Source organism: Neomonachus schauinslandi, chromosome 14 (assembly GCF_002201575.2).
Source record: "Neomonachus schauinslandi chromosome 14, ASM220157v2, whole genome shotgun sequence".
Lineage (NCBI taxonomy): Eukaryota > Metazoa > Chordata > Mammalia > Carnivora > Phocidae > Neomonachus > Neomonachus schauinslandi.
The window spans coordinates 7626235-7642036 of NC_058416.1; the positions used below are offsets into that span (position 1 = coordinate 7626235).

The 15802-nt window shown below is 38.2% G+C and overlaps 1 protein-coding gene across 1 annotated transcript in view; it reads left to right on the plus strand.

The window, feature by feature from the left end:
- RTTN (rotatin) overlaps positions 1 to 15802 on the plus strand; it is a 150799-nt gene that overhangs the window by 8297 nt on the left and 126700 nt on the right. Inside the window, exons 8-10 of the mRNA XM_021686411.1 lie at positions 2361 to 2526; positions 4661 to 4842; positions 6737 to 6852. Coding sequence (XP_021542086.1) covers positions 2361 to 2526; positions 4661 to 4842; positions 6737 to 6852 — 464 coding nt within the window. The remainder of the gene's footprint in view (positions 1 to 2360; positions 2527 to 4660; positions 4843 to 6736; positions 6853 to 15802) is intronic.

Below are 15802 nucleotides of genomic sequence, written 5' to 3' on the forward strand. Positions count from 1 at the left end.
ATTAAATGTTTATTTATCACCAACCATATGCCAGTTGATGTTCTAGTCTCTAGAGGGTATAACACTGAACAAAGCGGTTAAGGTCCCCACCCTTCTGAGCTTATCTGAGATAAGGTTGGGGACAGGTAGTAAATGAGTAAACAAGTTTGTTTCAGATCAGAAGTGCTCAAAGGAAATAGGAAGAGTGATGTGACCGAAGGTGACCAGGAAGTACGGCTTACCTGGATAGGATGGGCAGGGAGAGCTTCTCAGAGGAGGTGACCTGAAGGGTGAGAAGGAACCATCCACTTGAAGAGCTGCAGAAACAGTATTCCTGGAGGGTCGGGGGCCTCGGAAATGAGGTGACATGCCTGAGGAACGAAAGCCAGGCTGGCGTGTGAGTGGAGTGCAGTAATCGGGAAATGGGGAGCAGAGGGGATGGGGTGAGATCAGAGAGGTAGCCAGGGGCCACAGTGTACAGGGATTTATAGATCTTGGGAAGTGTTTCATATTTTCTTTGCAGTGCAGTGAGAAGCTCTTGGAGAACTTTCTTTTTCCCTCTGCAGATGCCTTTATTTTACTTAATTCTTTAAAAAAATTATGGTAAAATATGTATAGCATAAAATCTGCCTTCATAACCATTTAGAAATGTGCAATTTTGTCGGCATTAATTGCTTTCACCCTCTTGTGCAACCATCACCATTATCTGTTCTCAAATGATTTTCATCACCCTAAATAGAAGATCTGTGACCGTGTAGCCATGCTCTTCATGTCCCCTTCCCTCTGCAACCCCTGGTAATCTCTCATCTACATTCTGTCTCTAAATTTGTCTGTTCTTGGGACCTCATACAAGTGGAGTCATACAATATTTGTCCTTTTGTGTCTGGCTCATTTCACTGAGCATCATGTTCTCAAGGTTCATCCATGTTTCAGCTGTGTCAGAACTTCATTCCTCTTTATGGATAAATAATATTCCACTGTATGGATAGCCCACATTTGGCATATTCATTTATCTGTTGATGGACACATGAGTTGTTCTCATCTTTTGGCTCTTGTGAATAATGTTTTGGTGAATATCGTATATCTGTTTTAGCCCCTGTTTTCAGTTCTGTTGGGTATATACCTAAGAGTGGAATTGCTGGGTCATGTGTTATTCTACGTTTAGCTGTCTGAGGAACCACCAAACTGTTTGCCACAGTGGGTGTCCACACTGGCAACCCATGAGGCTTCCAGTTTCTCCACGAGCCGTCAACACTTGTTATTTTCCCTTTTTATTTTATTTAATTTATTTATCTTTAAAAGATTTTATTTATTTATTTGAGAGAGAGCATGCAAGAGAGAGCATGAGCAGGGGGGAGGGGTAGAAGGAGGGAGAGAAGTGGGCTCCCTGCGGGGCTCGATCCCAGGACCCTGAGATCACAACCTGAGCTGAAGGTAGGTGCTTAACTGACTGAGCCACCCAGGTGCCCCTGGAAAAATGTGTTTTAAAGTCCTTTGCCCATTTTTAAATTGGGTGGTTTTTTTTTTAAGATTTTATTTACTTATTTTAGAGAGAGGGAGAGCTTGCGGGGGGTGGGGGGGAGTTGGGGAGAAAGGAGGCAGAGGAAGAGAGAGAGTCTCAAACAGAACTCCCTGCTGAGCATGGAGCCTAAGGTGGGACTTGATCTCATGACCCTGAGATCATGACCTGAGCCAAAATCAAGAGTTGGAAGCTCAACCGACTGAGCCACCCAGGTGCTCATGGTTTTTTGGTTTTTTGTTTGTTTGTTTGTTTCTTGTTGAGTTTTAGGAGTTCTTTATATACCCTGGTTATAAAGTCCTCTTTAGATACATGATCTGCAAATATTTTTTCTCAGTCTGTAGGTTGTCAGTTTCTTGATAATGTCCTTTAACGCACAAAAGTTTTTGATTTCGATGAAGTCCAGTTTATCTTTGTTTTCTTTGGTCCTGCCTTTGGTTTCATGTCTAAGGATGTATTGCCAATCCAAGACATGAAGACTGACCTCTGTATTTTCTGCTAAGAGTTTTATGGTTTTAACTCATATTTAGGTTTACTTTTTGAGTTCATTTTTACATGTAGTTTGAGGTAGGGTTTCTCGTAGAATTTTGAGCAGGGGAGTGACCTGTTGTTCTGCTTTGGCAGTCCCGAATGTTACAAGTCAATAATGCTGGCTAGAAGGCTGCATATAATCAGGTTAGTTATAAATCTAAATGTGGCTAAGTGAGTACTCGCAGAAAAGGTTGACCTTTACTTTTACCCCAATAGAAGTGTTTCCATTATCTTAACTTTGTTAATGTCTTTTGGAAGAATGACATATAAAAACTATATAATCCTTATTTGTCACTATTGAGGGATAATTTCATTCTTTTTTTTCCCTCAGATACAGTTTCCCAAAATTCTTCTTTGTCTTACTGTCATGAAGTTAGAGTTACTCATCATTCCCAGAATCCTTCTCCAGGAAGCAGTAGCCCCCGGCCTTCTGTGGTTGGACGCACAGGCCAGCGACCCAGAGGAGATGGCCAGGATTGGGACGCCGTGTCTTCCAGGTGACCATTGAAAAGCCTGGTTAACTTGTGTGTGTGTGTTTTAGTTTCAGAGGGTGATTAATATTTTTCTCTGTCGTCTCTTTTGGAACATTACCATAAGTATTGGCCTCATGTTGAACCAGTTGTTTTCATACTTTTTTGACCATGACCTACAGTAAGAAATAATACTACATTCAACTCAATACTCTGTACATAGACATATGCTCTTATGTGTGTGTGTATGTGTGTTTGCGTGTGTGCACACCTGTGTGTGTGTCCCTGCCAAAACAAGATGTTCACAAAACAGTACTTTGATTCCATATGCTACATAGTGAACTATATTTTGTTTTCTATTTCATTAAAAAAAGAATGAAAATTCTGACCTCTTGAATTGTTTTTATCGGCCACAAATGAAATGCGATCTAGTTTAAAAGCATAGCTTTAGATGATAGATACATTTTGATGATATTTTAAACCCACATTTGTAAGTCTAATCATAACTTAAATGCATCAGTATTTATTAAAGAGAATGATTAGCGACTATAAAACGAAGATTCTGTTAAGATGCGCAATTTACGATATTTTACTTATTTGTGTAAGTACAGGTTTTTATATATCAACTTTGCTTAAGGGGATTGGCGTGGTGTTTGTGTGTTACCTCTTCCTTAGGCTACAGGCATCTTATGAACATACTGATTTCTTCTTTGGTGGTGTCTTAATAAATGCTCGATGAGATGAACACTAGTTTTTGGCTTGGTTTTCACTCGTGCCCCTGCGGCTGCAGGCTCACACTGATTCGGGTTGGCTGCGTGCTTGGTCTTACGCCAAGTGCCGTACATGCGTTATCTCCTTCCGCTGTCCTCCTGACAGTCCTGTAATAGCAGTGGAATCACCATCATCATCACTTCACAGATGAGCCTGCTTTGGAAAGGCAGTGAGCCTTACCCCCGTTTATACAGTTGGTAAAGAGGAGGGCAGAGGTGTGGACAGTATGGCCTGAGAGCCTGCGCCCCTAATCCTTCTGTGGGAGCTGGTGTTGGGCAGACACAGCTTTCCTCTTTACTCGTAGAAAGCCTTCTGTCTCGTTCTCTAGGCGGTATCTAGAGTGCTGCATGTGCATGCATTTTCACTCCTCACTGAGCACCTTCTTCATGGAGCCCTTTAGAGTTGGAGAGAAGCCCACCTCATTTTCCTATTTTGGGATGTTGAAATTGAAGAAACGACAAAACATATATTTAATTTTTGGAGTTTTCCATGTTCGGTAGCATTAGTGTATCTGTGATTCAGCTTCACTTATGGATAATATTAAAAGTCAGAAATTTGTAAATGTGAGGTTCGGCCCTTTTTTTTTTTAAAGATTTTTTATTTATTTATTTGACAGAGAGAGACACAGCGAGAGAGGGAACACAAGCAGGGGGAGTGGGAGAGGGAGAAGCAGGCTCCCCGCAGAGCAGGGAGCCCGATGCGGGACTTGATCCCAGGACCCCGGGATCATGACCTGAGCCGAAGGCAGTCGCTTAACTGACTGAGCCACCCAGGCGCCCGAGGTTCGGCCCTTTCTATAGCACTTTATCCTCACCCCATCACTTGGGTAAGAATTTTTATGAAGAAAGCCAAGGAAGATGGGATGTTCCACTTTTTGGTATATTTTTAAAATCATGATGTGATGTTGAATGTACTAAATGAAGTAATCCATTTCTCCTCATGTTTTTCTGGCATTTTCTAGCAATCTTCGGTTGCTAACATTGGCTTACTTAGAACATTTGGTGAAAATCACAGAAAATCTAGGAAACTAAATGATTTAGTTTGGCCTCTATAAGTTGATTACAGAAGAACTTTGTTATGAATTGGCTTGCTCTTCTCTAGAAATGAATGGGTTATTAGTGCTAATGTTGATTTCTCTTAGAGGAATTTCAGGAACGTCATTTTAAAAAGCAATATATAAATGCATTTTTGGTTTCGTTTACAATTTCGAGTCATCTTTATGAAATTCAATCTTATAAATTTGTCGAGGTTTCTCAAATCTGACCAGGATTGTTGCATGAAGCTATGTAGTTGTGTCTAAAGTGAAGCTTCTAATATGCCAGATAGCAGAGAGGCAGGAAACCTGTTTGTGGGCTGTTTCCACATTCAAGGATTATCCTTTATTTTACAGTGGAAGTAGTAGTCATGCTCCTGTGAACTCTCGGATATCTGTGCCTTCGCCTTTGGATGTGGTTCACGTAGATCTGCCAGAGCTAGAGACTGAAGACACTCTGGAACTACAATTCCAGCAGCTCAGTCTTCCCCAGTTCTGTGTCTCTATTCTGGAATCAGCAGTTCCTCTCTTAAGAACAGGTTAGTTTTTGAAGTTGTAGTTCTTTTTATATAATTTGTCTTTGTTTTGTCTGTTTTCAGGGACTTTTATTTTTCTTTTTTTCGCCTATGTTATGACATTTAGAATCTGTATTTACTTATCTTTTGGGATACAAATACTTCTTGTTCTTTGTTGTTTTTTTAAAGATTTTATTTATTTATTTGAAAGAGAGAGAGAGTGCATGCACAAGCAGGGGGAGGGGCAGAGGGAGAAGCACACTTACCTGTTGAGCAGGGAGCCCCATGTGAGGGGCTCAATCCCAGGACCCCGGGATCATGACCTGAGCCGAAGGCAGATGCTTGTGCCCCTGGGATACAAATTTTTAAGCACTTAATATAGTCTTTTTATTTCCTAAGTAAATGTGGATGCCATGAGCATTGTTTGGATAGAGTATCAATAAAGAATCTGTCCTATTTGAATGGTTCTTCAAGCGCTGTGTCTTATTTTTGCCTGCTTGGAGGTGGTGGGGCGGGAAGCAGGATAGAGGTTTGTATTTGGGAAGTGTTGAAAATGTTTTTATCCTGAGGAAAACCAAATAACCCTAACTTACCACTGACTGAATAACTCTGCTTCCAGGAGTTAGAAGCACATATGAATTCATGTACTAGTAATGTGAAATAAAGAAAGGCTGAACTTTGGCATCATAAAGTATATATGTTTGTCTGCACGGTACACTGAGAAGAACAGTTTTAGATTTAATGAATTCTCATTTAACCTTTCTTAATTTGCTGTAAAAACTCAGATTGATAATTATAAAATTATATCTTGGTACATAAAATTTTCTAAATGTTCTCTTGCCCTTTTGTGATAAATTATTGCATAATTTGTAATTGTTCAATATCATAAGGGATTTCTAAGAGGACTTGCTCCAGCCGTTCTAATGGAACAGTTAATCTAGACCTTTATGATCTGGTAGTTTGCTTTACTTTTATTCATTGGAAATTGACCTTTGGTATGTGGGACAGGGAAGTCTTGATTGAATGTTCACCTTACAGGTAATAGAGTTCCTTTGTTATTCTGTCTCTGTGGAGAAAAGAGATTGCTTTGGTGGGTGTGACAGAACAGTTTCTTTTGGAATTTTTTTTTAAAGATTTATTTACCTATTAGAGAGAGCGTGCGCATATGAGCAGGGGGCAGTTCAGGGGCGGGGGTTGGGGAGAGAGAGAGAATCCTCAAGCAGACTCCCTGATGAGCAGGGAGCCCGATGTGGGGCTCAACCCCTGACATCATGACCTGAGCCGAAATCAAAGAGTCAGATACACAACTGACTGAGCCACCCAGGCGCCCCTCTTTTGGAATTTTTATAGACTTTTAAGTTAATAGAGGCTTGAGAACCTGTTTCAGGTGGATTTTCTTGAAGTTTCTTCAGCAAATGCCATCATGCACATTTATTACTTTAGTTGGTCCAGCGGAAGCTCAGATTCCCAGGCCGCTCAGGTGTGGTGTAATACTTCTGACAAGGATTAAGCCTTCTAGCACTAAATGGGAGATTCACAGAATGCATTTTCTAAACCTAACCTGGTGCTTTGTCACATATTATATGTAACACAGACGGTCCCTGAATTAGAAAAATCTTAATCAACCTCACAGCATTTTTAGTTAGATTTCGCTACTTTCTTTTTGAATATCTTTCTCACTTATGAGCACATTGGATTTGTTGTGGTTAAATAGTATTGTGATTGGAACAGAGATGTTAATGGTGGTTATAGATTGTGACTTCCCTGTTCATCTCTTTCAGTGATTCTAAAGACATCAAAAAAATAAAAAGAGAAATAGGAGTTTGGGGGCATGACTGACTAGAGGATTGAGCAGTATGATATCTAACTGTTCATTTGAAAGTTAATGTTTTTTCTTATCTCCTGTTTATATTCCTAGGTAGTAGACAAATGATAATAAGAGTTCTGGAATTGCTTGCAGAGGATATGATACTTATTGGTGAAGCAATTTCAGAAGATATCTGGGATGACAGCAGTCTTTTTGCTATAGATATGGTGAGAATCAGTGTTTTCCTTGGGATATGGTAAATAGTATTTTATTTTATTTTGATCCTTTTAAGCTGGTTTCATTGTCTCATTAGTCTTTGAAAGCTTTCTTTCCAGCCACTATGTCCCAGGCTTATTTTGTGCATTCTGGAACAGGCCATTTCTCTAGAAATTCTGGTTACTTTAATTAATTAATTAATTAATTAATTAATTAATTTTTGATTCTGGTTACTTGTAATGGGGGATATATATTGAAACTAAAAACAGGCCAAAGGGGTCCTTTATAGCTACTGTCATATTTTTTTTTTCTTTTAGTAATTGAACTAGGAAATACGTATTTTAAAAAAAGTTCAGATTGCTATATTTCTGATTTTAAACTTGTATTTCCTTGCTCATATTTTGTACTGTTGCTCATAGAAAATCTTATTTTTTAGCAATATCAACATAATTGCTCATTAGCTTTAACCTTCAGCGCATACTTAGTAATTTCAGAATAGTAGTGTTTGTATCACTGTGATCAATAACCGATAAAGTTCAAGATTTCTTGGCAGTTCTTTTTGACTTAGACTAAATCTCACTAAAAATACGTAGTCAAGGGGCACCTGGGTGGCTCAGTCAGTTGAGTATCTGACTCTTGATTTCGGCTCAGGTGATGTCAGAGTCATGAGCTTGAGCCCCACGTTGGGCTCTGTGCTGAGCATAGAGTCTGCTTGAGATTCTCTCTCTCCCTCTGCCCCTCCCCCCACTCAAGCTCTCTCTTGCATGTACTTTCTCTCTCTCTCTAAAATAAATAAATAAAATCTTAAAAGAAAAAAGAATATACAGTCAAAAAACTGTGCCTCAAAGTCACTTGAAAGAATTCTTTTCTCTGTTAACAGTTTATTATACAGTTATATTTGTTTTTACTTTTGGGAATTATTTTCTCCTCGTAAACATGTAATTCAGAGATGTTCCCCTGTCATCCTGTTCTCTGGTTTATTTTTTCCATTTTTATTTTAGTTTTTGCAAACATAAGTGGGTAAGCACGTAGATTCTCATTGCTCTTCCCACATCTTACAGAAGAGGTAGTATGTCACATGCGGTTTTATACCTTGTTTTTATAACTTAAAAATATATCCCATGTGCACAGAATAATAGGTATGGAGATTTTTTCATGTCCATATGTGGAGGTGTTCATCCTTCTGTTTTATAGGCTACGAGTGTCTCAGTGTGTGTTTATTCGCCAGTCTCCTATTGTTGGACTCAATTGCTAATATGAATTATGTGATATGAATAACGTGCATATGTCATTTCATACATGTACAAGTGTGTCTCTAGGGTAGATTTCTTTAAGTAGCATTGCTGTATCAAAAAGGTTGTCGGAGGGAGGGTGGATGTGGGGACTGGCAAAATGGATGAAGGGGAGTGAGAGGTACAGGCTTCTAGTTAAGGAATGTCTAAGTCATGGGGATGAAAGGTACAGCCGTACAGCATAGGGAATATAATCAATGATATTATAATAACATCATACGGTGACAGATGGGAGCTACACTTGTGACCATAGCATAAAGTTTAGAGTTGTGGAATCACTGTACTGTACACCTGAAACTAAATGTAACATTGTCAACTATCCTTTTTTTTTTTTTTTAAAGATTTTATTTATTTATTTGAGATAGAGAGAATGAGATACAGAGAGCATGAGAGGGAGGAGGGTCAGAGGGAGAAGCAGATTCCCTGCCGAGCAGGGAGCCCGATGCGGGACTCGATCCCGAGACTCCAGGATCATGACCTGAGCCGAAGGCAGTCGCTTAACCAACTGAGCCACCCAGGCACCCTGTCTGTCAACTATCCTTAAATTGAAAAAGTAAATGTATTTTAAATCATAGATGTTGCATTCTCCTTTATGGCTATACCATTTCATTCACTCCCCAGCAGTTTATTAGAATGTGTTTTCTCCTACACACTCAGCAGTAGGGTTTATAGTCAAACCTCACATTTTTGCCATTCTGATAAGTGAGATATGATATGTCAGTGTAGTATTAATTTGTTTTTCTGTATGAGTAAAGTTGAGCATCTTTTTGTAACTTCAAGGGTCATTTTTATTTCTTTTTTCTATAAACAGTCCAGGCATTTATCCATTTATCATCCATTTATCTCTTGGGTCATTGGTCTTTTATTCTTTTAACTGATTTCTACAAGCTTTTATATATTAAGGACTTTGACTTTCCAAGACAAGTTGCAGTTTTATTCCCTCAGGTTTTTCTTTCTTCCTAATGACGCTTTTGACTATGCAAAATCTTTTATTCATTTGTTTGTTTTTTTAAAAAGATTTATTTATTTGAGAGAGAGAGGGAGAGAGCGTGAGCACAGATGGGATGGGCAGAGGGAAAGGGAGAGAGAATCTTCAGCAGAATCCCCACTGAGCGAGGATCCCAATGCGGGGCTCCATCCCATGACCCTGAGATCATGACCTGAGCCGAAATGAAGAGTTGGCTGGACGCTAACCGACTGAGCCACAGGAACCTCTTCATTTGTTTATTTTTGTATAGCTGGCTTTATCAGTTTTTTTTTAAAAAATTGGTTCTGGATTTTGAATCATAGAAGGACTTTCTTCACACCTTGGGAATAACATGCTCTGTCTTTCCATTTCTTGAAATCTACATCTTTGTCTTTTAAGAGTCTTTTTCTCATATAGATTTTGTACATTTCTTATTGTTTATTCACATATATGTGTGTGTATATATATTTGTGTGGGTGTTTAACAGCTTTATTGAGGTATAATTGACATATAATAAGTTGCACATGTTTTAAAAAGTTTTTTGATACATTTTGTCATATGAATACGCATGATATAGTTTGCATTTTCTAGAATTTGGTATCTATGAACTCATATGCTTTTTTGTCTGCTTTCAGTAGGATTACTCTGAGATATTGCCATGTTGATATGTGTATCAGTAGTTCATTTTACTACTAGATGCCGTGTTCTTTGCTATTTGTATTTCAGTAGGGAAGATAATTTTGGAGAGTATGACTTTATTTTTTTGAAGGAAGTGTTTTGATAAGTAGTATTTCACATGCGTGATCAACATGTGTACAGGAACCTCAGGAATGTTAGATTACAACCTATTATTTTCTTAAATGTGTAAACTAGCAGTATGTCTCCATGTAATTAGAAACCATATCCTTTTTTACATCTCAATATATCATAAATCATTTGTCATTTTATATCTCCGTCTTAAAATTATGTAATTTCTTTGAAGAACTGATATTGTCTTTTCTATTAATGTAAACTGGTAACTTATGTCTTTCTTTTTTTGTTTATGCTTGCCTTGTCAGAGAAGCAAAAGCAAAATTTATTAGTCACAAAAATATATATTGATTCCCATAGTTGCCAGTTTTCCTTCTCTTTATGTTATTTTGACCTAGGTCTGTCTTTGTTTTATTAAACTTTGTTATGGACTGCCTGATCCTTGTGAATAGAGGTTAGAACCTAAAAAACAAACAAAATACTGATGTTTACTTAATACCAATACCTGTGTGTGGAAAACCCAAACCTTAAGACACACACACACCTCTTGAAAAGAAAAACACATTATTTTACAATACGGATAATATATTGTTTCAAGTCCTTCAATTTCTTTATCCATAAAATAGGGACAATAGTTCTTAATCTTAGTTTTTCTTTAGTCCTTAAGGTTATCATACTATTTGGTAGTACTTTTTAGAAGATTTTCACATATTGAAGGTTTTCAACAAGTGATTTTTTTCTTAGAAGTGTGAAGAATGTTTTATCGGTTGCTTCTTAAATTAACTTAAATTTTCTTGGCCAGAACATTTATCTGTAAAAGTTAGTCATTCACTTTTAACTTTTGGCTGCTGATCTTTTATGATTCAATGAATTATTTTTACTTTAAAGGTTAAATCTGTTGTAGAAGTGCCAATTGGTATGATAGAAATGTTAAATAAAACAGTACTGCTTAAAATTATATTTGATTTACTTTTACTTGTTTAAAAGAATGAATGCCTCCTATATTAATGGAAGCAAACAATAGAATTTCTTAATATCCCTACTTTTATCAAGCTTAAAAGGGAAGATAGAAGCAGTATTTTTGTTGAGTCATTTAAGGAAAATAATGTGTTGCTACCAATTCAGAAAGTAGATACCTGAGGATATGTAATCAAATCTCTAGACTTCTCCCAATAGTGATAATAACAATCATGTCTGGAGCTCCATAGTTCAGTTTGCGTAAGCATAGTCAAAAGCACCCCCCATCTCCATTGAATGTTTTTATTTCCCTTGAAGTAAATAAAAGGAAAAAAATATTTTTAATGAACTTATGTTTTGTTAAGATTAAAAATTTGCTAAGCACTTATAAAAGTTAGGTTGACCTAAAGTATGTCATCCCTTCTTTGCTTCCCTTTGAAATCAAGTCTGTTTTATCTTCATTCATATGGTAAGTTAGGTTCAAGGAGTGAGGATCTTTACTTCATGCCAGATAACCCCAGGCCCCTGGGCTGTCTGCCGTTCATGTTTTGCCCTTCTCCTCTCTGTCGCTCCTGTCATTGCAGTGTCATGAAAAACAGTCTTTTCTCCTCCTTTATGACTCGTTGCTTCCACATTCCCATCTGACCTGCTGTGAGTGGGTAACTTAGCTATTCAGGCATGTTGAAGAATTGCTGGTTGGAGTTCAAGTGGGGCTGAGAGCATTGTGAACGGATCTAGAGAGAAGGGCTTTGTACCCAGTAAGGGCTCAGTAAGGGTAAGTGAAGCCGACTGTGAATTTATAATTGGGTGAGTGGAATCTCTAATTAGCAGAGGCCTCCCCTGCTGCTGCCACCAGTCCAGAAACAGTTATTTTAGTTCACCAAACATTTCTTGATTGCCCATTATATGCTAGCCACTGGGGGTGCAAGATGAATAAGAGGCAGTTCTTTTCACTCTTGTGGAGGATAGATACGTCTGCTGTGACACCAGTAAAACAGAGGCGAGCACAGGAATAATAGTTTAAAAAGATAGTCTAAGGATAGCACTTACTCTGTTGTAGTCCCTGTTTAAGTACTCTGTGTTTATGAAGTTACTTAATCATCACGACCCTGTAAGGCAGATAACACATGTTACAGATGAGGAAATGGAGGCTCCATTTCTTTTTCAAGGTCACTTAAGAGTCTAGGTTTTCAATCATGTTTTATTGCCAAGGATGCCTTGACAGCCCTCCCATCTTAGAATCCCGGGGTGGGGTGGGGGAGGAACTTTTTGTAAATCATGACTGAGCTGGGTCTTAAATTGTAAGTATGATGTGGCTAAGCAGTAAAGGTAGGGTTTTTATCTGGCAGAGGGGAAGGGAATGACAGGGAGGAATGCATAGTGCTGACTGGTGGTGAAGGGGGGCTGGTGGGGGCATGCAAGCAATACAGCACAGAACTCGAGGTGGAGGATGTGGGAGAGACCCTGGTGGGCCGTAGGGTGTGCTCCCTGGTGCTGAGTAGCGTGGTCTCCATTCGGAAGGCAGGATGGGCTTAGTCTTCCACAGGAGAATGCCTGGGGAGGTTTGCACAGGCTGCAGCAGAAGGCAAGTATGGAGTATGAGGCTGGAAGCATGGGGGGGTGGGGGCAGAGCCCAATCCAGTTGCTCATTTCAGAGGCTTCACAGTATCTACTCCCTATTTTGTAATGTGCAGATAGTGGAGAAATTGTGTTTGTACTGTAAATTCTGTTTTATTGAGAATATTTGGAGTATTTTGCTAATCTGATTTAATTCTGTACCTTCTTTTGTAAAAGCTATAAATACCCTCTGAAAACTGGCCTTCCTCAGCCTCTCCACAACTACTTCACAGCATTTTGAACATTTCTAGCCCAGTGAATTAAAACTGGACCAGTTTCTATTGTTTTTCAATCCTTTCTTTTCTTAAAACATTAAAACAAATCTTTTTTTTTTGCTTAGAAAAAATGCTGGAAATGGTGAAAATTGCAAGCCTGAGTCTACATAGTACTTTCTTTTTATACTATTTGAGAAGCACTCAACATATTATTGGAATTAATAAGGTTATTTGAAACAGTTTCACAAATAAATAGAGTTTTAGAAAAGCTCTATAATATTGAGATTTTAAATTACTGTTCATTAAATTGTGTCAGAGTTAATGTTGAATAACAGATATGTTGTTTGTAGGTGTATAAAAGTATTATTTTAAACATTTTTTTTTTAAAGATTTTGTTTATTTGAGAGAGAGAGAATGAGAGAGAGAGAACACATGAGAGGGGATAGGGTCAGAGGACGAAGCAGACTCCCCGCCGAGCAGGGAGCCCGATGCGGGACTCGATCCAGGGACTCCAGGATCATGACCTGAGCCGAAGGCAGTCGCTTAACCAACTGAGCCACCCAGGCGCCCTAAAAGTATTATTTTAATGGAGAGGTGCTGTGTGGAAGAATTGCATGTCAAAATAGTAAGATTGTCTCTCTGTTTCTAGTTTGTTTTCTTTAGACTGGTAGTCATTAATATAATGGCTTCTGGTTTAAATTTTATTAATTTTTAGTTTTATTTTCTTTGGATTAGAGAAGATACCTTTAAATAAAGATACTTTTAAATACCTTTAAATTAGAGAAGATACCTTCATTTAAAAATGAAGTTTTCTTTTTGGCTAAGTAAATGGTTAGTTTTTGTCAGTGTTTCTTGGACACTTTGAGGAGTTGTATTCTTTGAAATGTTCAAAGTTTATTATCACCTTATTTATGAATTAAGTTAAAAATGACTGGGTTAAAACCTGTATGACCATCTTTGTTTCAATAACAGGTTTTGCTTGATACTGTATGTTATTCAGACCATACAGACTCAATTCATATTGGGTCTTTACTCTTTTTTTAATTTTTTTGTAAAGATTTTATTTATTTGACAGAGAGAGAGACAGTGAGAGAGGAGACACAAGCAGGGGCAGTGGGAGAGGTAGAAGCAGGCCTCCCGCTGAGCAGGGAGCCCGACGCGGGGCTCGATCCCAGGATCCTGGGATCATGACCTGAGCCGAACGCAGATGCTTAACAAGTGGGCCACCCAGGCGCCCCTGGGTCTTTACTCTTTTTTTTTTTTTTTTTTAAGATTTTATTTATTTATTTGACAGAGAGAGAGACAGCAAGAGAGGGAACACAAGCAGGGGGAGTGGAAGAGGGAGAAGCAGGCTTCCCACCAAGCAGGGAGCCCGATGCGGGGCTCGATCCCAGGACCCTGGATCATGACCTGAGCCGAAGGCAGACGCTTAACGACTGAGCCACCCAGGCGCCCCCTGGGTCTTTACTCTTAATTATGCATTTCATCAAGAGAAAATGACCCCTTTATCCAATTTTTTTTGCCCTGAATTATTCATTATTCATATTTCATAGATTTTTTTATTCATATTTCACTACACATTTAATTTTTAACCTTTTATGCACAAAGATAAAGGTATCTTTTTTATATGTGTCAATTCATATTAATTTTTTTTACTTTAACATGAAAGCATATTTGACTTATAGGAAAATTTAAACTTTTTGTAGCACATTTATGCTTGGTCTTCTCTCAAAATTTTTTGCTATTTCTTTTGTTTCCTTTTTATTTTATTTTTTTACTGCATAGAATATTTTGTCTTCTTTTTTACTTTGCTAATGATTTGGAAAGTATCATAGTTTTAATTTTGTGTTTGTTTTAAAACTCAACACTATCAAATGATCCATGTAAATAACAAGTGTTTTCTCATCTATGTAATTTGTGTGTGTGTGGTAAAATATACATAACAAAATTTACCATTTTGACCTTTTTTTAAAAATTATATTTTATTATGTTATGTTAATCACCATACATTACATCATTAGTATTTGATGTAGTGTTCCATGATTCACTGTTTGCGTTTAACACCCAGTGCTCCATGCAATACGTGCCCTCTTTAATACCCATCACCAGGCTAACCCATCCCCCCACCCCCCTCCCTCCTAGAAACCTCAGTTTGTTTCTCAGAGTCCATAGTCTCTCATGGTTCGTCTCCCCCTCCAATTCCGCCCCCTTCATTTTTCCCTGCCTACTATCTTTTTTTTTTTTTAATTTTTTTTAACATATAATGTATTATTTGTTTCAGAGGTATAGGTCTGTGATTCATCAGTCTTAAACAATTCATAGCGCTCACCATAGCACATACCCTCCCCAGTGTCCATCACCCAGCCACCCCATCCCTCCCACCCCCCTCCACTCCAGCAACTCTCAGTTTGTTTCCTGAGATTAAGAGTCTCTTATGGTTTGTCTCCCTCTCTAGTTTCATCTTGTTTCATTTTTTCTTCCCTTCCCTTATGATCCTCTGTCTTGTTTCTCAAATTCCTCATATCAATGAGATCATATGATACTTGTCTTTCTCTGATTGACTTATTTCGCTCAGCATAATACCCTCTAGTTCCATCCACGTCGTTGCAAATGGCAAGATTTCATTTTTTTGATGGCTGCATAATATTCCATTGTGTGTGTGTGTGTGTGTGTGTGTGTGTGTGTGTGTGTGTGTGTATATATACACCACATCTTCTTTATCCATTCATCTGTTGATGGACATCTTGGCTCTTTCCATAGTTTGGCTATTGTGGACATTGCTGCTATAAACATTGGGGTGCATGTACCCCCTTCGGATCACTACATATGTATCTTTGGGGTAAATACCCAGTTGTGCAATTGCTGGGTCATAGGGTAGCTCCATTTTGACCCTTTGTGAGCATATAATTTAGTGTCATTAAGTACATTCACATTGTTGTACAATCACACTGTTTATCTCCAAAACTTTTCCATCATCTCAAACTGAAATCTGTACCCTAAACAGTAACTCTCCTTTCCCCTTTTCCCCAGCCCCTGGCAGCTATTATCCTACATTTTTCTTTATGAATTTACTGTTTTAGGTACCTCATGTAAGTGCAATGAATCGTACAATATCAGTCTTTCTGTATCTGGCTTATTTTACTTAGCATGTTTTCAAGGCTCA